Source organism: Fistularia commersonii, chromosome 23 (genome assembly GCF_037954325.1).
Source record: "Fistularia commersonii isolate RoL2024-O1a breed Wild chromosome 23, RoL_Fcom_v1.0, whole genome shotgun sequence".
In the NCBI taxonomy this organism is placed as follows: Eukaryota; Metazoa; Chordata; class Actinopteri; order Syngnathiformes; family Fistulariidae; genus Fistularia; species Fistularia commersonii.
Genome location: NC_141306.1, coordinates 3,113,338 through 3,137,741, shown reverse-complemented (window position 1 = coordinate 3,137,741; position 24,404 = coordinate 3,113,338). Strand labels below are relative to the sequence as shown.

At 40.5% G+C, this 24,404-nt stretch overlaps 2 protein-coding genes across 3 annotated transcripts; both read left to right on the top strand.

Moving 5' to 3' along the window:
- The first annotated feature begins 1,271 nt into the window (after window positions 1-1,271).
- tbc1d13 (TBC1 domain family, member 13) lies at window positions 1,272-14,780 on the top strand. 2 transcript variants are annotated; one of them, XM_086170941.1, is made up of 12 exons: window positions 1,272-1,405; window positions 3,873-3,946; window positions 4,032-4,072; window positions 4,409-4,470; window positions 5,580-5,679; window positions 6,774-6,856; window positions 7,768-7,927; window positions 8,521-8,731; window positions 8,814-8,977; window positions 9,513-9,673; window positions 9,747-9,804; window positions 10,793-14,780. In XM_086170941.1, the coding sequence occupies exons 1-12, from the start codon at window positions 1,383-1,385 to the stop codon at window positions 10,901-10,903; spliced, it is 1,248 nt and encodes a 415-aa protein (XP_086027067.1). In that variant the 5' UTR covers window positions 1,272-1,382; the 3' UTR covers window positions 10,904-14,780. The 2 variants fall into 2 exon arrangements, with proteins under 2 accessions (XP_086027067.1, XP_086027068.1); XM_086170942.1 differs by lacking the exon at window positions 1,272-1,405 and adding an exon at window positions 3,155-3,198.
- A 3,017-nt stretch (window positions 14,781-17,797) lies between these two features.
- thnsl2 (threonine synthase-like 2) lies at window positions 17,798-23,248 on the top strand. The gene is made up of 9 exons (XM_086170701.1): window positions 17,798-17,936; window positions 18,394-18,625; window positions 19,485-19,679; window positions 19,759-19,911; window positions 21,475-21,705; window positions 22,112-22,260; window positions 22,369-22,494; window positions 22,566-22,720; window positions 22,952-23,248. The coding sequence occupies exons 2-9, from the start codon at window positions 18,403-18,405 to the stop codon at window positions 23,175-23,177; spliced, it is 1,458 nt and encodes a 485-aa protein (XP_086026827.1). The 5' UTR covers window positions 17,798-17,936; window positions 18,394-18,402; the 3' UTR covers window positions 23,178-23,248.
- The last annotated feature ends 1,156 nt before the right edge of the window (window positions 23,249-24,404 follow it).

Here is a 24,404-nt window from a genome sequence, read left to right as displayed (position 1 = left end):
AAAAAGAAATGTGTCCCAAGACAAAACAATTAGATGCAGTAACGCTGCATCTAATTCCAGAAAGCCGTGTTTTTCACTAATATTTAAACATTACCAGAGGTCACCCTTGTGCTCCACATTCTATCAACCAGAACAATTCGCATTGATTCAGGTGGCTCCCTTATGCAAGAAAATGTTAAAGTGAATTTTAAAAAAGTAACGATTCAATCATTTTGCTATAGAAATGTATATATACAGATATGTATACATATGTACATGTATATACATACACACACACACACACACACACATATATATGCTGCTCAAAAAATAAAGGGAACACTAAAATAATACATCCTTGATCTGAATGAACTATTAAATACTTTGTTCTTTACATAGTTAAATGTGCTGAAAACAAATCACACATAAATTATCAATGGAAATCAAATTTCTGAACCCATGGAGGTCTGGATTTGGAGTCACTCTCAAAATGGAAGTGGAAAAACACACTGATGCAAGCTGATCCAATTTTGATGTAATGTCCTTAAAAAAGTGAAAATGAATCAGCGTTGCTTCCTAAATGGTTTGCATTTACAGGTATAATGATTGACTTGGAGTTACATTGTGTTGTTTAAGTGTTCCCTTTATTCTTTTGGGCAGTATATATATATATATATATATATATACATAATGTCTATTGAAATATACACAATGCATATTAAAAATAAAAATATTGAATGTACATTAAAATATATATTATTTTTAATTGCTATATATAAAATATGTATTTATTTATTAGATATAAAATATGTATTCATTTATAGTTATTTATTAGATGTATTATATATAATAAGAATAAGAATAAGAATAAGAACAACTTTATTTAGCCCGAAGGAAATTGTTGGGCCAGAGTTTCAAGTAAAACATAACAATAATAAATAATAGTAGGAAATTGTATAAACAGTATGAAAAAAGGGGGAGAATAAGAAATACAAATAAAACTATTAAGTGTCAAAGTAACAAGTCAAGGCTATACAGTGTTTTAAGGTCTTAAGTACAAAGATTTTGAGATTCCCTGCGGCTGAAGGGAGAGGAATTAAAAATAAATATATATTATATTATATTGTAAATATTATATATTCATTATGTAGAATAAATCTTATAAATAGATATTAAAATGTTGTTGGGAGATTTGTGCACTGAATGCACATGTCATCCCGGCAGATCCGCCCCTGTGTGTAAACACGGACAGTAAGAACTGCCGCTGTCATTCGGTTGCTTCTGGGTCCAGACAGCGGCGTGGTGTCTGCCCACAAGTGCTGTGAAGACGGAAGTGATCCGAGGATTTCCCTCTTGGGTGATAATTAAATCATTTTCCTCGAGGAGCAAGACATCGCCCAGACATGTCTACCGCGTACAAGAACAGGTGAGGCGCGTCCAAACGTGAGAGATTTGAAAACACCGATGGTGCATTATTGTTGAAGCGGCTAGCATCATCCCCGCACAACTGGCTCCGGTGCTAAAGCTAGCAGAAAGCAGCGCGGCTAACTCAGGGATAATCCCAAGTTTGGAGTTTTTGTCAAAAGTTGCAAAATTTGCATGTATGACACGGCGGGGGCGCTTAGCGAGGTAAAAAGGTCACGCAAGATGGCAAAAAGGGCAATTCTACGGTTGTTTCAAAGAAGCAACTTCATTGTTTTAAGTAGCTAGGCTAGCTCCCGGTTAGCACATCAGCTGACAGCCTCCCTCTTGTCTGGCTAACAATTAGCCATCGTGTCACTGGCTGACTGTGCTGCTGTCAGTGCAAGGGTCAAAATACACATAATGGGGTTAAACTTTTATTTTTTTAGATATTTTATGAAAGATTAGCAGGATCCAAATGTCCAGCGTTTCAGTTCATTTCTCTTCTGTTTTGCCACTTTCAACAAAGTGTATTCCTTTAACCAGAAGCCCAGTCTCAGCCTCACTGTAAGAAACATAGCCTTATTGTAGGTTTTCACTAAATTTCTCCATTGCTTTTCTCATTTCTTTCTTTGAATTCTGAGGGACTACTTTCCTAAATGTTTGTCGTGTCACCAGAATAGTCAAGTCGTTTTAATCTCTGAGTTAACAGACAGTATAATCATCATCCGTTACATCATGTGATTTTACCATATTTAAGCTTGCAGATACCATGTAAAAGCTTTACATTTTCACAACTCTTCACCGTGCATATTAATTTACATCCCAATGTAGTTGACCCTCTTGCAACTGTTTTATAAAATTTTGCAAAAAGATTTATCAATAAAGTGACTATATGAATACCAAAAATTGAAATAAATCAATTTTTGAACGTCAGCTGTTGCTATGTTAGTTTGTTTCGAACAAATCTCTGGAAAGGGAATGACTCTTTCTGGTGATTCACAAGATCCAGTAATTGGCACGGTGTGTGCAAAACATTCTTAAAGAGTCCTGTTCAAGACTAAAAGACATTAACCGGCTGAGCGTTATGGTAGTACGGTTAAAATGCAATTTATTTTCTCAGTATGTCAACGTAAATAGGAGGAAACTTTGGGCTCTTCGTAAAATACTTTGTGTTTTGACTCAATTTGAACGTACACTTCCATATATACATTTCTTTTTACTTGTTGCCCTTGTACATTTTTACTCTCTATGTACTTGTATATTTAAATGCGTTGCTTGCATTCAGAGATAGATGACATTTATCGTTTTGAAATTTTGGATCCACAACGTAACATTTAGGTGAACATCCATTAGTGTGTGTTTGTGCGCGATTGTGTGTATGGTTGAGTCTGGTTCATGATCTAAAATTTTCATCAATATTATCAAGAGTGATATTAACATACTTCGCAAAGGAATCTCTGTTGTTTTGCAGTCATGTAACTGCATGTACGTGGATATCGGAATCAGCAGAATAAATAATCTTATTAGAATCCGAGAGTATACAAGGGAACTTTTACACCATAACATTATTTGCTCGTTGCAATGAGTAATGTAGGCATTTTTTCGGCAAGCTTTCCTTGGGTTGCAAATGTAAAGCACAGACTCGATGCTTTAACTATTTCTCCTCAGTCTCCCTAAAATGTCGCTGTGACACATTAGGCCCAGTTTCAAATGTTAGCCCACGGTCTAACCTCATCGACTCTGCAGGCATCGTCTCGGAACCCATTTCTGCTCAGCTTGTGTCAGATGAAAATGACATCACAAAAACGTGAGCAGGTGAGCGGCACGGCATTATAACTCAACTGACACGAAGCAAGGGAGAAGAGCTTGCGTAGCTAAGTTCACACCTTGAAGTCGTTCTTTATAGAATCTTTAAAAGCTCTCTTGTCACTTTATATCACTTTTCCATTGTGTCCTTTTATAAAGAGATTGTCTTTATTCACTCCCATTCACAGAGCCTCTTTCAAAACCTCTATCCGCTGGCAAACAAGATAATCAATTACTTAATCGATTAAGAAGCAGCAGGAGGCTCAGGTTTTCGACACGCAGGAATCGCGTGTACTTCATTCAGTCATTTGCAGACTTGATTTAAAAAAAAAATCATCTAAAAAGCCATTGCATCTGGTTTTGGCTATTGCAGTTTCTTCCTGCCTGTGTGGGCTTGTTCTGTGCTCTCCGGTTTCCACCCACAGACCAAAAAAAAAACATGCAGCTGGTCAACTGAAGACGCTTAAATTGTGTGCACGCACGGAGGAGAGAGCGAACGCTTGGCTGTCTCAATATGTGGCCCTGTGATCGTTGGAGCAACATGGGGGTGTTTTAACACGATTTCACCCTGAGCACCATGTGGGCGTCAACCACCGCTGTCTTCTGTGGCTTCCGCTCGTGATGGCCAAGCTGTCTTTTTGTGCATCATAACATTGGTACTTTCTCGGTCTCCGTTATCTCAGAATACAGGAATTCAAAGTGGCCCTGAGCGAAGGAAACATAAACCTGAAAACGCTGAGAGAACTGTGCTTCAGCGGTAAGATTGTAACCTTTTGTGTTTTCTGCCCGAGCATCATCATTGTAGTATATTTTATTGACTGTGCTGTTTCTTTTCACCTCAGGGATCCCATTTGAAGGAGGCATACGAGCGCTTTGCTGGAAGGTAAGCGCCCTTACGTCTGCAGTTTCACCGAAGTAAAATTTTATACGACAAATTTCGCTCCGTCAAGGAATTCGCTGATGTCGTAATTTCAAACTTCTGCCCGCCAAGGGGTGCCAAATGTGTGACAAATGATCATATCAAAACTTTAAGGATGCACCAGCGCTGCAAATCTGATGCTCCTTTTTCCGGGACTCCCGACATGCTTCCATTTGCTTCCCTTTGAATCGTTTGTTTGGAGTTGCAGTGAGAGAAATACCAGCTATGAGACATTTTAAAAAAGGAAATCTGATCGGAAAGATCTGTTTTTGACTCGCGACTGTGTCGCCCTCTTGTCAGATCCTCCTGAATTACCTACCTCTCGATCAGACGCTATGGGACTCTTTTCTCAAGAAGGAAAGGTAAGCGGTTCGTGTTTAATGCCTGGTTTGAAATCTCAGGCTCCTCCGCTTTATTTTTATCTGCCGTTTGTCACCAGGTAACTGCAATATCAGCTGCTTTCAATCTGTGCGGCTGATGACATTAGCTAATGTCGTTTAGCTGCCCTAAAAAAAAGAAAACGTCCATTTTAGTCCGATTTTTTTTTCCAAGGCCGATGGTGTTTATTGTCGGGTTTGTCCTGGTGACACCAGCTGGAAAGAACCCGCCACTGTCACCGTTTCTGCTAACGAAAGTGTTTTTGTGTGACCAGGCTCAGGGAGAGACCCAGTAATACATCCATCGTCTCATCGTCGTTTCTTTGTTTTAAACCAGTGCATTCCTAATTAGGCCTTAAATCATGATACGTGCTATTGGTGATTTTTTTTTTTTTTCCCGAAACTCAACATAATGTCTTCTTATTTCCCGTTTCTATCTATCAGTCAGATGGAAACAGCCTAAAACCCGATCCAAAACAACTTAAATCTGAATCTGTATCTTATGTCTCTAAAGGTGATCAAGTCAAATAAGCATCTCTTTAAAGATACAATTATGAAATAGAAAAAATTGATGTTTTTTTTCAATCGGATTTACAAAACAAAGATTTGTATACATGGCATTTTAGACTTATATATGGTGTTAAAACACATGTATATATAGTGTGAAAACTTGCACCACATCTTTAATAATGTCTACTAAACACAGTAAGCTAATGCAAAGCTATGCCAAATTGCTTATCGAACCAGGTAAGGATTGTGAGCACGTCTCACCATAGTTAAGTCATTTCGAAGTGCAGCAAAATTGTGATATAAACCCAACAAACAATGCCATTTCAAATTTACCACAGAGTAACCCCGGATGATTGATTCCTGTAACCCCAAATTTACCCCTCTTCTGCATTTGGCAGGTGTTTACATTGAACCCTGGACTAAGAGCACAATTATTTACTTTGCATTCAGAGGCAGCAGGGAAATCCTCAATATTGCGAGGCTCGGAAATGACTGAACGATGATTGAAACCGTTAGAAAATGAAACTCCAGTCATATCAGGATTGATCGAATCTTCTCTTTTCATGGGTTAATGGGATTCACAGGGAGGTGTACTCTCAGTTCCTGAAGGAGATGATCATCCAGCCTGGGATTGCCAAGGCAAACCTGGGCCTTTCCAGAGAAGATGTGACGATGGAGGACCACGTGAGTCGAGTCTGCTTTGTTGTGATTTCCTTTGTGCTCGGCAGGGATGAAGCGCTTTGAGGGAAAGACTCGCTTTAACTGCAGACCCTCTGGAATGACTTCATAGTCCAGATCTCCCTTTTGAAAATCAGAGATTTGACTGAAGCAGGATTTCCACAGCTGTGAACTCGAGCGGCTTCCCTCAGGGGGGGAAAGACGAGTCAATATATTGAAGTGTATCAAGATGAAGCTCCTCTCTTGGCTGCTGACTGGGGTCACAGCACCTTTTTCAGCATAAAGCATCAATAACAGTGGAGTCTGGATACTGTTTTGTTATGGCAGCAGCCGGTCGCTGCTGTTATGTGACTTATTAGAGCAGAAGCCACAGTGTTTACGTGCGTTACGAATACAAAAATGCAGTTATACAGTCGTCGTATGTGTGATTAAAGTGTAACAGGACAACCGTGCTTCAGAGTGACTGTATGTATTCTTACCACATTTTCTCCTGCTTTCACTGTAATCAGGAACTTAAGCTTCCTTAGCGCAGAAGATGAACTACCGATGAAATATAACTCATCTGTTTTTTTTTTCTGGTTCTTTCCTCATGGGTATAAAATTTACACCCAATGGTGTATGAAACTGCATATTTTGGTATCGAAATTACACCAAGTCTCCAGCAAATCTCAATGAATTTTCATGATCTTTCACTTAGCGTTCAGAAACTATAAAACAATAATTAAATAGGAATTTCTCTTGTTTTGTTTTTTTTTCATTTAACACAAAGTTTTTCAAAAGTATCACTCAACAACAAATATTGCAAAACATCTAAAACCAAACTGTTCAAGTACAATGTGTGTTCAGGGAATCCTATACAAAAGAAAACTAATTTCTCCCCTTCAGTGCATTATTTTCAGTCTTTAAAAAAACAATGAAATAAAAAAAAAAATCATGGTGAAAAGTTTCTGAAAGCAGTAAGTATCAATCTTATCGTACTAGTATTGATCTGATACTGACACTGACTTGGTATCAGTACTATCGATATTTGTGGATCCGAATGGATCCGCCTACCACTAACAAACACCTTCACTTATTTGCCCTTATTGTCCCTTTTTCAGCCACTGAACCCAAATCCTGACAGCCGGTGGAACACTTACTTCAAAGATAATGAAATTCTGTTACAGATTGACAAGGATGTAAGGTACGGCTGAAAACACAAGTCATCATTTGCCTTTTTTAGCCCGCAATGGCATTTTTACATTGGTTTGATTTTCAGGGCAGATAGAATCTTGCCAACAGGGTACGACAATTCTTTGTCATTTTGGTTTTGAATCATTTATTGTAATTTTCAGACTATTAAGCGCACCTGAATATAAGCCGCACTGGCTAAAGATAAACCTCAATAAATACATGTGCACATACATAGGCCACACTTGTCCATAAGCCACAGGTATCCACGTTGTAACATGAGATATTTACACAGAAAGATGTTTCAGAGAAACTTTTTGACTAAATACATACCAGTAACATCCACAAATACGCACTGGGAAGGTTTTTGTCCGTACAGTGCATGTAACACATCTGATGAAAAAGATTCATAATAAATAACATAAGGAAATCCCCGCCTAGTCCTCCTCCAGCTGAACCCTATCTTGGTCTTCCTCCTGCGCATTAAAACCATTAGTCATCTTCTTCGGTGTTGGAATTTCATTGGTCCAATGTGACGAGGCTAAATGTTTTAGCGGCGTGAAGCTTGTTAGCCCAAAAAAATCCAGAAATTAGCCACATTGTGGTTTAAGCCGCAGTGTTCAAATCTTGTGGAAAAAGTAGCGGCTTATAGTCCGGAAAAGACGGTAAGCTGTTCCAGCCCCCTGTTTTTGTCACGTGTTCTTAAATAAGAAAAATGCACTTTATAAATAACCAATTATGTATAGAAAAAAAAAAAAGATACTACCGGTACACACAAAAACATAAGCGTATTTACCTTACTGTAGTGGCTATTACCCAGCTCCTAACACCAATTCCCTCAGAATTGAAAATTGTCCTATCAGAAACACAAATTGGGTTTTTTTTAACACAGTTGAAACCTGACCAGTGTCTCCTCTCTTCTAGGCGCTTGTATCCAGACATGGCGTTCTTCCAGCGACCCACAGATTACCCCTGCCAACTTATCTTGGACCCCCAGAACGATTACGAGACGCTGCGTCGGCGAGTGGAACAAACCACCCTTAAAGCACAAACTGTAAATCGCAACCGGAGCGGGGTCACCAATGTAAGTGTGTGTGTTTAGCCTAGCTGTAGTCGGGCTTACATTGTTTATATATATATATATATACACTGCTCAAAAAAATAAAGGGAACACTTAAAAAACACATCCTAGATCTAAATGAATGAAATATTCTTATGAAATACTTTGCTCTTTACACCGTTGAATGTGCTGACCACAAAATCACACAAAAATGATCAATGGAAATCAATTGTATCAATCCATGGAGGTCTGGATAAGAATCACACTCAAAATTAAAGTGTAAAAACAAACTCCAGGCTGATCCAACTTTGATGTAATGTCCTTAAAACAAGTCAAAATGAATCTGTGTTGCTTCCTGAGTGGACACTATGATTTCACACAAGTGTGATTGACTTGGAGTTACATTGTGTTGTTCAAGTGTTCCCTTTATTTTTTTGAGCAGTATATATATCATGATCGACTGAAGTTTGGGTTTGCAAGACATACACAAAAACTAAGACAACCACAAAGGAAAATGTCTGGAAACAACAAAACTTTTGCTGCTTTTGCAAAAGCTCAAGGTCTGTTTTTCCAGAACCACGGCGCTCACTTCTTGTATCCCACGTCTGTTGTCGTAGGTCAGCTCCCCTGGAAAGGCACTGAACTTGTACCCCTCCAATGAATACGAAGTGCTGCCCAATGGGAGTGAAGCTCACTGGGAGGTGGTGGAGCGGATCCTCTTCATCTATGCCAAACTCAACCCAGGCATCGCTTACGTGCAAGGCATGAACGAGATCGTCGGGCCGATTTACTACACCTTTGCCACCGATCCCAACAGCCAATGGAAAGGTGGGTCCATCACATAGATTGTCAGAGCTAACTCCAAGTATTTAAGGTTTATAATGTAATCATGCGTGTCTTTGTCGCGCAGAACACGCAGAGGCGGACACATTCTTCTGCTTCACCAACCTGATGTCGGAGAACAGGGACAACTTCATCAAGAGTCTGGACGACTCCCAGTGCGGCATCACCTACAAGATGGAGAGCGTCTACTCCTTGCTCAAAGACAAAGACCTGGAGCTGTTTCTCAAGCTGGTAGGATCCAAATTCTCCCCGCAACCCCTTCACCTCATCGATCGACTCCTGGGCAGGTTTGAAGAGAACGCAATGCATAATTTAGCGACGCGACTTTGCAGTACGCTACAAATTCTGTACTCGGTCACATCACCGGCTCAGCCTGACGCAGCACACGACAATAACTTGTAGTTCAATTAAATTGACGGATTTCACCATTCTTTTCAAGTAATTGACTGTTTTAATCACACACACACACACACACACATGCACGCAGTCTTTGGCTTGTTCCTGCTCCAAACAAACTAAATCATTCTAATTTAGGATAGATTCATCGAGAAAAAACTGTGTCAAAGATTCAGCATTGATTTTTGTTTTTTGGATGATGATAAAAAAAACAACAAAATAATACTTTTTTGTATCCACCATCTCACGTACCATAAAATATCAATTCCTAACTTATCTGTATTTGCTTGGACGCTGTCATTGTATTTGCAAGGGAACCCATAATGTGACCCTTAAATATATTCTTCTTTTTTTTTTTCTTTCCTCACAGGAAGAGCAGAATATCAAACCTCAGTATTTCACTTTCCGTTGGCTGACCCTGTTGCTGTCTCAAGAGTTCCTCCTGCCAGATGTCATCCGAATCTGGGACAGTCTGTTTTCGGACCAAGACCGCTTCAACTTCCTCATCCTGGTCTGCTGCGCCATGCTAATGTAAGCGTTTTCCCGCTGCGATCCACTCCTCTGTCATTCGCGGTTTCACGCGATGTTTATTTCCTATCCGCAGACTCATCAGAGACAAGTTACTGGCAGGGGACTTCACAGTGAACATGAGATTGCTGCAGGTAAGATTGTTTAATAAACAAAGGTTTTGTGTTTTCGATGATGAATGACTGACCTTCAAAAAGCCGCGCTTCTCATCTAAATAATACCACACAAACATAACAAGAAGTCCATAGTGCAGTAATACTTTTGATTTACGAGTTCAATTTTTTCCTCGACCGAGCTCGTAACTCCATTTGCTCGGATAGCAAATTAGATTTCCCCATTAAAATGAATTGAGAAACCGTTACCGTAATTTCTGGACTATTGAGCGCACCTGAATATAAGCCGCACCGGCTAAAATTTACTAAATAAATATATGTGCACATAAATAGGCTGCACTTGTGCATTCAGTGTATTTACCTTAAAGATGGGTGGAGGTGGTTTTCTTCTGGTGCTCTGTCACTTAACCTAGTCACTACATATTTAAAACTACAATGTATTGCAAAATGTAACTTGCACGCTTTGCGACATTTTATCGCTAAACTTAATTTAGCGATCGATTGATTCCAGAAGCCAGACCGGCTTTGAATGACCCTTCTGATACCTCGTCGGAGTCTGCTGCACCAAATCCCCATAAATGTCCCCTGCCTTCTCCCAGATGATGCTCCCGGTCACGGCATCTCACCAGCTTCTCCATGTCTTCATGGACAAGTCGACAACACGCACACCTTGCTCATGTTTTTCCATGATTTTCTGTGGGCCACCTATTTGCAGGCGGCGTGTCCAGAGGTGTCAAACGCTCATCCCGCTTGCACCAAACTCAGATTTCGACTCGTGTTACAAAGCAAAATATCGACTGAGCGACGACTCGTTTCTTATAAATCTGTTAAGTTGATGCACAAATAAGTCAAGGCTCCCCCGTATATTATTTATATTATTCCCCAAAAAATTACATGGGATTTTCTTCTCAAAACAGTAAATATTCAGGCGGAGTAAAAACCAAACTATTCAACAATTTGACGGCACAGTAAGAGATTCAGTTTGTTTCCTTCCCGTCGTTGGGTTCAGGACTACCCCATCTCGGACGTCCACACCATTCTGATGAAGGCCAAAGAGCTGCAGGAGAGCTCCAAACCTGCACACTCTTTCCCCGTGGCCGCCTCCGCCCCGCTGTGGTGAGTGACGGCTCAGACGTCCACCCCCCCCGTTGTCACTATAGCATCTTAAGGACTTGTCGGAGGACCTGATCGGACACGCCGGGGCCGCGCAGCCCCTGCTTTTTTTACCCGGACCTTCTGGAGCCGGGGCTCAGCGGGGAACACTAGAATTCTGGAGGACACGTTTACCCACTGAATGCACTGAGAGATGGAGATGCCTCTCAGTGCATTCTGGGGGGGGAAAAAAAAAAAAAAAAAAAAGCCCAACCCGGTCATCCTCACCCTCACTGCCATCTCTCCTATGGAGACATGTCGTCTTGGACAAGGATGAGGCAGCGGAGGCGGCATCACTCCTACGCACCTGATCCCTGCTCGTCATGGAAACATTCCCGCGATGTTCAACAACGCCGCCAAGATTTGAAAGGAACTCCCATGGCCGGGGCGTACGGAAGCCGAGTAAGCCAACTTTCGATTGGGTTGAGCAATAGTGCATGCTTGTACTTTTTAAAAGTTTCGTTTGTCTCGTTCTTTTTTAAAAAGTTGTTGTTTTTTTTTTTTTTCAATGTATGGAACATGTATGCCTTATCTGTGTTACAATGACGTGAAAGCGGACAGTATTTCTAAAACGATGAAGCGATGGAGTGGCCAGTCGGATATTATCTGGGGCAACCTTCCGGAAAGTGTCATTTTATTTTTTATTTTGTTCAGCGTTTGTGCCTTTTGTCCCCCGCTGGTGAGAATTCCATTTTGAAGTTATAGTACTGACAGGACAAAAGAAAGAAGGGCATAGATTGTACAGCTTTTCACACTGAAGAGAACTTACAAAAGTTCTTTTTCCTCAACGTGCAAAGTTTTATATCATTATTTTAAATCACTGTACCTGACCAGTGACTCATTTCGATTGATTGGTGGTTGTAATTTCGGGTTCTAAATTCACACGGGGGGGGGTTGATAAAGATATTTAAATGAGTTGTTTCCGCCAGCTCAGCTTCAGCCATCATTTCAATCCAAAACGTCGGGAAAGCCTTCCATCCCCGACTTGGCGGCTGCAGCCAATCACAGGCGCTTTTATTCAGGGCTCACCAGAAGCACCGTAGCTTATTTCACCAGCATCCCAGATGAGTTCTAGCCGTACGTGACCGGGATCGTATATCGCATCACCTCATGAGCATCACATATGCAAATATACCAGGTTAGAAATCAAACCAGCCACAGGGTGTAAGAGGTTTATTTTGTTTAAAGACTGTAAAGTTATCAAGTCAATTCCCTCATGTGTTTTTTTTGTTGATTTGTTTGTATGTTGGTTTTTTTTTGTTTTTTTTGTGGGAAACTATAGAAATGTAAAAAAAAAAAATAGTTTAACCAGGCCAAACAAAGGAAGTCGCAAAGATGAAACACTTGCAACTCAGATCTCAGAGCTCAGACGCTCAGTCGCACTCGGTTCATCGGTGATGTTAAAGGGCCCCGCGACGAATGTGGGAAAAATAGTCTTGATTTTGTACTGCGTAGTAAGCAGGCTGTCTGCGAGAACGACATATAACCTTAAAACCACCGGAGAAAACGGTATCCGACTGCTAGAGAGTGATCTTGTGCTCTGTTGGTTGCACGGTAGCAGTGTTCAGTTCGTAAACTGAACAAGGTGCCTTTCTGAACTCACAGCCGGTCGCCTTTGCAAACACGGCCACTCCCATCGTGACCACTAGGGGGTTAATGACGCTTATTTACCTTCGGTTAGGCTTGAGAACTAACCGGCTCGATGGTAATCTCTTCATTTTCTTCATCCTCTGTTGTGCACGTAGCGTACGATCACATTGGTTTGCTTGTGTCTATTTGGGAGTGCCGCTCAGTGCGCCAGCATCTGTACAGTAATTCCAGGAGAGGAAAGGTACGTGCAAGTAGTGGAAATACTCCAAAAGGCCTTGGTGTTGTACGGTAGATCTCGACGGTCGTCCTGGTAACCAGGACCTGACCCTGGGCGACCACTGGCTCGATCTGAGTTGAGATCGTTCCCACTTTTAACCTGTAGCACAATTGAGCGTTCTGCATCCCATCTGTTTTCAAAGGAAGCCAGTCAGGCGTCATTTTTTAAAAAAAATATTAATACGCACCTGAAGGTAGAAGAGAGCGCGGAGTTCAGAACAAAACAACGGCATGGCCGACGCGACACGAGCTCTACCAGACTCTGAATGTCGGTGGTTTCATCACCGTGACAATAATAAGCTTGTTGTTGTTCCCTGTTGACACATTTTGCCTCATATTGTTGTGTTGAAAACCGCAGCTGCAGTTCGAAAACTTTTTCAGATTAGAACTTTAAAAGCTCCAGTTTGGGTTCAGTATTTCTTTGCAGGTAATTCACACATTGATATATCAGTATTTACGTTTAGAAATATCCACATAACAACAGTGACTGTTTTAATAATCATACATAGCTACATATTTGAGCTTCATTTCTCATGCTAAAGCTAATGCTAGCACGACGCTGTCCAACCTTGCGTTGGCATGATGTCGAAGGTTGGTCCATTTTTCTTTTCTAGGTATGTAAAAGTTTTGAGCTTTGCTTTGTCAGAGCCGATGAAAGGAGTATTTTGTCGCCGATTTCAGAACGCTACCTAAAAACGGCACAAAGTCAATGCTAGTCGTTTCCGGTATTCTAAATGATCGCCAATGTCTAATTGAATTCAAACTACATTCGTAACTTCTAAACATTTTAAGTTGAAAATATGCAGTGATATATTCATGTTTAGTTTTACTTCTATACAACACACACCAAACTATCACACACTACACACTGACTGCATTCTACATTTATCATTTTTGAACTCTTATATTTTCCAAATGTTTTGCCGCAGGGAGTCAACACAGGTCACGGGGACTCCTGGTATAGGTTTTGTGCTCCTTTACATGCTACAAGAATCTCCAAATATCTCCGTAAAAACACTATTTGCAAACATGCTGCACATACGAGCCCAAATACGGCGTCAGGACTCTTCATATCGGGAAATGTAAATCTAAATTTATTGATGAAATGTGTCTGCAAGGGTTGGATATATAATATCTATCCACACAGAACATGTACATGTGTGTATAAATAAAAGGATGGACTTCAGATTCTGTTTTCACACCTGTAGTTTATAAGCTGGAAGGAGTAGGTTGTTGGGGGAGAGCAAAAGAAGAATTAAGCGTAACCTCCAGGAACGCTGCCTTTTGGCCACTTTGATGGCAATTTGTGACAAAATCGGAAAACTAAATAAATGCCTTGGAGGACTTCTATCTGACTGTTTTATACAGGGGTTCAATTCACTGAAGCTGAAGAGGGAATGTGTCCAATATCCTGATTGGTCTTGGACGTGCTCACAGTGACCAATTTGGCAAAAAAAAGTGGTATCATCGATAATTAACGTCATTTCGTGGACACTCCTTAAGAGGTGGAAAAGAGCTTTAAAGGAAAATCCCTGTATTTTTTTCTCCGACTTTTACCCTCATCATCAAATAAATAATTCAATTCCTTACTTTGAACATTTTTTGGGCATCCTGATGCTTTGCTTAACCGATTTTACCTGATGGTTTTTTCCAGCGTTACAACTTAGAAGGATATTGTATCGTCAAAAATTGCCCGACCTCTGATGACGGACCAGGATTTCTGTTCTGTTGACACATATGTAGAATGGTAGTGATGTTTTCTGAAATGTTTAAGAATCCAATGTTGTTGTTTCTTTTTTTTTTTTTACTATTGTATTTTTGTTGCTCGTTCTATAACCGGTGTGCTCCATTGTGTTATCTCAGTTGTGTTTGTCCTGTTATTACCGACTTTAATATTTTTAAAAAGTGAAAATCGAATCTTGTTTACTGGTGTTTGTTATACAATGCAAGGTGTAATTCATTAAAGAGCTTTTAGATTATGACGAAGATTCTGGTTTGATATTCAGCACGAACCTGACTGCTCATCCACGGTTTTTGAAAGGTGTGAAACACTCAAAAAGGATTCTGCTTCTGGGTAAAGTCTTCCTCATTTCTCAAGTCACAAGGATAAATAAATATCCTGCTTTCTAGCAGGCAATTTTTATTACTTATCCCAACTTGTCTTGGAAGACCATCACATCCATATTTAAAGAGGTGCACAGCGCCCCCTAGTGGCCAGAACGAGAAGTAAATAGTAGAAATAGTAATAATATGAATTTTGATATTAAAAAAAAAAAGAGCTTTTTTTTTTTCTTTTTTTTCATAAAATGCAGGATGCAAGAAACTTGTTTCAATGCTTTAATTCAATTTCTCAATTTTGAGGAATGAGCACGTCAGGAAATAACATCCCCGCCTCCTGCCTTCAGCCTAATCTGTTTAGAATCACTTGAAACTGGCCATTAAAAATGTCTTAAGTTTGGTCCAAAGATAACAAACACACACACAGCGCACGTGTTTCTTTGACACTCGGACACAACCAGTTAAAGTTATCTCTGCTTTTTGTTTTGTGTAAGAACATGTTTGAAAGGTCATTAGAATCTCTTTTTCCTTTGCCAGTTACATTGTTCTAATTTCGTACGAGCATGTCTCACTTCCTGCGGTGTTGAGACTTGTACGTGTTTTTACATGTTCGCTTTTGCGTGTTAGAAATAATAATAGCATGCAGTCCACGCCACTGGCATTCTGTAAACATGTTTAAAAATAGTAACACGCGGGGAGAGAAGTGGACGGGCGATCCTGGTTTGAAGGACACAGATTTACTGGGTTGATTTTGCAGTGATGATTTTTAACAGGTTTTTGATTTTTCCAATGATCTGATACCATATATTTCTGCAATACTCATTCTATGTGATCATGTGACTTGTCAGGAATATATATATATATATATATATATATATAATATATATATATATATACATTCCAATCCCTTTCATGGCCACAGGTGTATAAAATTAAGCATCTAGGCATGCAGACTGTTTTACAAACATTTGTGAAAGAATGGGTCGCTCTCAGGAGCTCAGTACATTCCAGCAAGGACCTGTGATAGGATGCCTACCTGTGCAACAAATGCAGTCGTTAAATTTTCTCGCTCCTAAATATTCCACAGTCGGCTGTGTTCTAAAAACATGGAAGTGTTTGGGAACGACAGCAACTCAGCCATTGATGGAGCGGGATCAGCGAACGCTGAGGCGCATATTGCAAAGAGGTTGCCAATTTTCTGCAGATTAAATCGCTACAGACCTCCAAACTTCATGTGGCCTTCAGATTAGCAGAACAGTGCGCAGAGAGCTTCATAGAATGGGTTTTCCGTGGCCGAGCAGCTGCATCCAAGCCACAAAGCAAAGTGTCGGACGCAGTGGTGTAAAGCACACAGACAATGGACTCTAGAGCAGTGGAGACGTGTTCTCTGGAGTCAAATAGCGCTTCTCCATCTGGCAATCTGATGGATGAGTCTGGGTTTGGCAGTTGCCAGGAGAATGGTACTCATCTGCGTTGTGCCAAGTTTGAAGTTTGGTGGAGTTATGGTGTGGGTTTGTTTTCAGGAGCAGGGGTTGGGATCCAGTGAAAGGAATTCTGAAAGTTTCAGACATTTTGGACGATTCCATGCTCACAACTTTGTAGGAACAGATTGGTGCTGGACCCTTCCTTTTCCAGCATGAGTCTGGTGTGGAGGAACTTGACTGGCTTGCAGAGTCCTGACTTCAAGCCAATAGGACACCTTTGGGATGAATTAGCGCAAATTAGATGAATTAATGCTTACTTTTTTGCTGTAGACGGCAAAATATGAATTTAGTACAGGGAAACATGTTTCCAGACATATGACGATAAACACTTTGAACTTGAATCTATCTATCTATCTATCTATTGATTTATTATCCTTTTTATTTTTATCCTTGTTGTCATTCTGTTATCTGTCACTATCCTTTTTATTGTCTTTGTCCTGTTAATTGTCCCTTCTGTTTAAATTTGTATTCACATTTCTTGATTTGTTGTTGTGCTGCTGTGACAAACAAATTTGCCCTATGAGGTTCAATAAAGTATTATCTTATTTTACCTTAGTATTTGCATTTGCTGAGTCAGTTTAAACATCAAGATGCTTAATAATAAAGTTTTTCTCACCTTCTGCCAGGTGCTATCAGAGCTAAATTCGTGCAAGGGGCACAGATAATGGCATAATTTTTATTTTATCTGTGACAAATAATAATAATAATAATAATAATAATAATAATAATAATAATAATAATAAATAAGTAAAAACAAACAAACAAACAAACAAACAAACAAACAAACAAACAAACCGGAAGCCTGTTAGCCAATGGGAAAACACCATTCATACTCGTCGCCCATCCTTTCGGCCAATTGGAGTGACCTCTGGACCCTCAGCCAATGTCGTGCCGTCGTAGTGCCACTTCCGGGTATCGTCACGTGACCCCCCCCCCCCGAGGTAAGCCGCCATTTACCCTAATAATATCGATTTTTGTTAACTTGAGATGTAAATTTTCCGTGAAACTTATTTCCGTTTCCTAAACATTTTATATTTATATATAAATGTATGTGTTCATATTAATACTAATTTATTTATCCAACGTATTAGTCCCGACAATTGAAGTGACTGCCATAAACCGGCGATCTGATTGAATACTTATAATATATTCTAGTATTGATCTGCAAGTCCTCCAGTTCTTCATACTATAATTGTTGTTGAAATATTAAAATAATCAATCAATTTTTCAAGGTGCCTTATTCCTCATGCACTTCACAGCTATTACAAATACTGCAACTACTACACATTTTGTGTAAAAAGAAAAGTAGTACAAATGTATTCTCGCTCCTTTTATACTTTACAAATGCACTGCTTGAATTATTTAAAAGTTGTTCATCATAAATCCATTCTGGAAACAAATAAATAGCAGTTCAGGATCTTCTATGTATTTATCTCCATACTGACCTTTTCATTTGACTTGTTTACATTCTCCTTTTTCTTTTTTAATGTTATTTACTGGCCAAAAACTACCCTGTATTGCACAAAGTACCAAATATTCTGTTTTTTTTTTAACGCAATTGCTTTTCGAAGGTGTTATCAGATAGACGCCCAGGTAAGTCGTTCCAAAGTTCAGTTCTGTGTTGCTTTATAGAAGCCGAAGAGGTAACAACACCTACGTTTTCTCCACAAATTATTTGTTGATAATATGTTTTGTTTGTGCACATCTAAATATTTAGATGCATCCAATTTGACTTTGTTTAAATCTTCTTCTTCTTCTTCTTCTTTCGGCTTTTCCCGTTAGGGGTTGACTTTGTTTAAATATTACAAGTAATTTTAGTGAGTCACTTGCAGGTGACACAGAATCTTCAGTCATTTATTTTGATCCTTAAACAGGTGCAGAAATGCAAATGCATTATTTAAAAAAAAAAATAAAAAATTGAAAAACATTGCAGATATGCAAAAATGAGGAAAAAGGCTGCCTGCATGTAACAGCAAACGAAGGGGTCACATTGGTGTGCATGTGTTGATGGGTTTGTTGGTGGTGCACCTTCATTTTTTTTCCCTCGCAGCTCGGTCTGATGCTGTACTGCAGTACCCGCGGCGGGGTCCACGGACGGGACTTTCGGGATGTGCTATTCTCAGGCTACGCCTCGGACGGGGGCATGTTCATGCCGGAGAGCATCCCCTCGCTCACCCCGGACACCCTGAGGGACTGGAGGGGGCTTTCTTACCTCAAAGTGGTGGTGGAGGTGGCCTCGCTGTTTATTCCCAGGGAGCTGATCCCCAGACGGGACCTGGAGGGTGAGCCTCAAGAGATGCAACTATTAATCTACGCTTTATATTATAATTACATGTAGTATCATGTTTCTTCGCTTGACGTGTGAGCAGGAGAAAATGTCTGTGTCTCAGCCAAACCGATCATAATTAAAATCGGTTATGTATCCCCCCTTTATATTCTAATATAGAAACGTTTTCCAAGAAGTGATATGTTTCTGAAAGTTATGGGCAGATAACATGGGATGAGATGAGAACAACTTTATTTATCCCGAAGGAAATTGTTGTGCCAGAGTTTCAAGTAAAAACATAACAGTAATAGATAATAGTAGGAAGGAGGAAGAATAAGAAATAAGATAAGATAAGATAAGATAAGATAAGATAAGATAAGAACAACTTTATTAATCCCGAAGGAAATTGTTGTGCCAGAGTGACAGAAAATATAACAGTAATAAATAATAAACAGAAAAAGGCAGAATTAGAAATAAAAATAAACAATAAACTATAAAGTGTCTCAGTGAAACTATAAAGTGTCTTAGTAAACAAGTGATAAAACTATAAGTGTCTTAGTAACATGTGAGGTAAGGAGTGCACAATAGTATGATAAAAGGAAAAATTGTAGTGTAGCTGTTATGAAATGAAATATTGCACAATTCTGAATAGTGCATACAATGAAATATAAATTGTCTTAACTGTTAACTACAAAGATTTGAACATTCCCTGCGGCAACATCCAGACGTATAGCCGCTTGGAGGTTGAGTGAGCTAAACCATGTATAAAATGCATTCAGAAGTAAAAACGGGTCAAAAAAAGAACTTAGAGATGACCAATATTTACCAACAATTCAAAGCCTTTCTGTTCCAACCAATTTGACTTTCGCTGCCAGCTCTGGTGGAAGCAGCCTTGCACGGCTTCTCTGTGCCCGAGGTGGTCCGTATTTCCCGGCTGCGGGATGGCCTGTCGGTGCTGGAGCTCTTTCACGGAGACACCATGGCCTTCAAGGATCTGGCTATGACCTGCACGGTCCGATTCCTCAACTATTTCCTGCAGAGGGACGGTCGCAGAGCCACTGTCCTTGTAGGTGAGAAAGAATCTCTGAGCTGAACTCCTAGCATCACGACTTTGCAGAGCCCTCAGGTTAACGTGATGGATCTCTCCAGGTACATCAGGAGACACCGGTGGCTCAGCCATACAGAGTGCCAAAGGTCTTGGAGGACTGGATGTGGTGGTTGTGTACCCAAAAGGACGCATCACGCCAGTCCAAGAGAAGCATATGGTCACCTGCCTGGAAGATAACGTCCACGTCTTTGCGGGTAAGAAACGTGTGGATGTCGCCCTCCCCTCCGTGTTCTTTTAACACTTTATGTGTTCCTTTCAACCCCAGGCTAATGTTGGGTTCAATATTAGGGCCCCCTCCTGTTTATTTTGTTTGCTAATGAACTAGGAAAAAATCATCGGATGCCAATGTTCATCTTTATGCTGACGACACAATCATCTATTGTTTTGGATCCACCCCTGTGAAAGCAATTGAATCTGTGCAGAAAACTGATTCTAAATGCTGACAAAACAAAGCTCATGATCTTTTCAAATGGCAAGAAGGTCCCTAAAGATCTTACTGTGGTGTCAACTTTCAAGAAATGTTATCGAGCGGGTGCATGAATATAAATACCTTGGGGTTTTACTTGATGACTGACATTCAAGCCCCATATTGACTGTCTTGTGAAAAAACTTCAACTGGGTTTTTCTTTGTCGAAACAAGGTGTGTTTCTCTTTTAATATTAAGAAGCGGCTTGTAACTGCTACTTTTTTAGCTATTTTAGATAGCTGTATCTGTTGTGAACGAACGCTTCTGCTCAAAGTCTTAAAAAAGTCGACACTGTTTATCATGCCTCGCTGAGGTTCATAACAAATTGTAGATCTTTAACACATCATGGGAACTATATTCTCGTGTTGGATGGCCTTCTTTGTCCACCAGAAGTTCGGGGAATCGGTACACTTTTATTTCACTTTTATTTCCTCCTACATCTGTGACTTAGTCACAAGGCGGACTGTTGATTCTCACCCGCTGCGATCAAATGATCAACTGTTGCTCTATATCCCTTTTGCCCACACAGAACCAGGGAAAAGTGCTTTTGCTTATGCTGCCCCCATTGCATGGAACTTACTCCCTAAGAATTTTATCTCACTAAATGCTTTTAAAACCAGACTGAGAACACGAGAGGTCAACTTGTTAAGCTGTAATTGCTTCTTTTAACTGTTTGTAATATTGTCTGTCTGTAACTTATTGCTGCCTCTTGGCCAGGACTCCCTTGTAAAAGAGGTTTTTAATCCTTTTTCCTGGTTAAATAGGGGTTAAATATAGGTTAAATTTAAAAAAAAAAAGTTCTTAATCCCCGATTTCCTCCAGCTTTGTGGTCCCTGAGCCGACTGAGGTTTTCCGAATCCCAATCGTCGCTCGCCCCTTTGTATTTTTGCTTCATATTAAAAAAAAATCTGTTTTGTGTTATCCTTGAATAAGAATAAGAACAAGAACAACTTTATTTATCCCGAGGGAAATTGTTGTGCCAGCGTTTCAAGTAAAACATAACGATAATAAATAATAGTAAGAAATTGTATAAACAGTAAAAAAAAAAGGAGGGAGAATAAGAAATACAAAAAAAAACTATAAAGTGTCAAAGTCAAGGCTATAAAGTGTTTTAAGGTCTTAAGTACAAAGATTTGAAGATTCCCTGCGGCTGAAGGAAGAGGAATTAAAAAGTCTGATAGCCTCAGGTAGGAAAGACATAAAAGATACACTTTCACTCAGACGGAGGAAGCGAACAAGCCGAATGTCTTCCGGCCTTGAAACGATAACGTGTCCTCTGTGCGTCCTGCAGCCGGCGGCTCCTCCGACGACATCGACCAGCCTCTGCGCCGTCTGTTCGCGGACCAGGACCTGGTCGCTTCCCACGGCCTCATGAGCCTCAACTCCGTCAACTGGAGTCGCATCATGATCCAGCTGGCCCATTTCATCTACGCCTACCTGCAGCTGAGCGGGATGGAGCCCGGCTCCGACCCGCCCGAACTGGAGGTTGTCGTGCCAACCGGCGGGGCGGGAAACATTGCAGGTGGGCCGAGGGTTGCAGGATTGAATGGTCCTGTTTGGTCACACAGACGGTCTTATAGTTTCGCAAAATATGCAATGGAGACGGGGGCGAAAATCTCTTATTCCTGATGGTTTTTATTCATGGCTGAGGATGGATTTTTGTTTTTGGTGAAAAAAAGAAGGTCTGATCCAGTGGGGAGCTTCTCGGTGTACTTCATGTCACACGTCTGATGGTGGAAAGCTGAAGTTTACAGCTTCCCTCAACCGATTATTGTTATATCTGTCAGACGTTCTGTTTCCTTTCCTCATTCTTCCATCCTCCATGTCTTTCCCATGTTTTAAATCTTTCCTCATTATGTTTTAAAATGATCATTTATCCCGTATTCGTGTTCTCTCTTCCCCTCCTCTTGCTTCTTGTCCTCACCCAGCCGGCTACCTAGTCAAGCAGATGGGGTTGCCCTTGAAACTGGTTGCCATGGTGAATGCCAATGACATCGTGCACAGGACGGTGTCCACCGGCGACTTCTCAATGGCGGCCAAAGTGACACAAACACTGGCCCCTGCCATAGATATCCAGGTACTACACCTGGAGGGGACCAGAGCTACGATTCCAAACGTTTTCCACCGTCGGGTGTTGTTCCAGTTCTGATTGTCGATGTCGCCCCGCGCGGTGCGTGGCCTGCAGGACCCGTACAACATGGAGCGGGTGTTCTGGCTGCTGTTGGACAAAGACGGCGCTGCAGTGAAGAACATAATGGAGGAGTTTCAACGCTCGCGCACGCACTCTCTGCTGGAAACGCACCGAAAACTGGTAATCCCGCTTTGCTTGGTTCACAAACACGCCCCATCCCAGAGTGATCCTCGGGTTTTTTATCCCTGCAGTTGTCGGGTATTTTGTCGACCGGATCCGTGAACGACGAAGGGATCCGGGAGACCATGAAGAGATGCTGGGAGGAAAATCGATACGTGTTGTGTCCTCACACAGCCGTGGGTGTGTGGCATCACTACCACAGTCCTCACAGCCTCGGGATCAACAGGTCAATTTTCCCGCTTGCTAATTCATCCATCCGTGCAAAAATATCCAACGGCTTTAAAAGGCTGTTTGATATTTTCCAGTTTCCAGAGAAAAACATCTGGAAGCATTTTAATTTTCCCGTTTTAAACAGTCTGACAGTGAACTGCAGCCACTTTTGGATCGCTCTTTCATGATTTGTGCTTCTAGCTACTACCACGGTTTCATCTCATTTTCTATTCCCACCGTGTTTCAGGTGTTACTTAGCCACGGCATCTCCGGCTAAGTTTGAGGAAGCAGTGCAGAGAGCCGGTCTGACCTTGGACTTGCCGGAGGCCGTACGGGCGCTGGACTCGTTGCCCACCCGCTGCCAGATTCTGGAGCGAAGCCTCAACTGGTGTAAAGACTGGGAGGACAGGCTGAGGGAGACGATCCAGGACATCAGCGCTGCCAGAAACAGGAAACAGAGCTACTATGGCTGAAGCTTTAGCGTTGACTGGACACTAAACCACATTTTACAGGTAGCAGCAAACTGTCAGAACTGTCAGAACTGTCAGAACTGAAAAGAGAGACACATGTCCCAGTTATGGCCAGAATAGCCTATGCACACTCACTTTGAAATGACCATCTGACCTCAATGTCAATACAAATGCACCGCGGACATCAAAGTAGGAATTTCACCGGACAGGGAAACACATTTCTACACTGTGCATGTGACGATAAACGTTTTGAATCTTAATGTGTGGATACAGGAAGGGTCCCCGCTTTTACAAGCCCCTGCAGTGAACAACTGGAAGTGAAGTCAGGGGTTTCTGGTAGTTCTGTTAGCTCCTCACTGATCTTTACTCTTCATTATCTGGATCTTGTCTCTTTGTTTTGAAGCTGTAATTTTATCTTTGTTGGACTTTGGACTGGCCACACCTCAGCTCTTCACAATCTTAACCCCTTTAGGAAAGAACAGAAAAATACTTGCTACTTTTTTTTCTGAATCTAGTTCAAACAATAAAATGATAAATGGATTGCATTTCCTACCGTGTCCGAAGTTTTTTTGTTAACTTACTGTCTCAGAATCAAGCTTTGTTTGATATCCAGCCCTGCTTTGCAGGAGGATTAACTAAAGGCTAAATATTCAAGATTCTACTGTCTTTCCAAAACCTTATGGCTCACAATGAAATGAGATTCTAAATGGAGAAAGACTTCAAGAGGCTAGAAGAAAATAATGTTTCTGGTGTGACTGCCACCTTTAAGCACATAATCTTTCCCAAATATCATTACGGAAACAATACAATGATGTTTATAGACATTTTTAAAAAAATATTATGAAATATAAGAATAAGAATAAGAACAACTTTATTTTTATCCCGAAGGAAATTGTTGTGCCAGAGTTACAAGAAAAACATTAACAATAATAAATGATATTAGAAAATTGTATAAACAGTTAAAAAAAAAGGGGGGGATAAGAAATACAAATAAACTATAAAGTGTCTTAAATAACAAGTTAAGACTACAAAGTGTCTTAAGGTCTTACGTGCCAAGTGAAAGATAAGGAGTGCACAAGAGTATGAAAAAATATTGTACATGAAGCTGTTATGAAATGAAATGAAATATTGCAAAAATATTATTACTATAAAATGTTATTATTATTATTATTATATTTGTTATTATTACTATAAAAGCATTTTATTTTGGGCAATTTTGATCTAATAAAT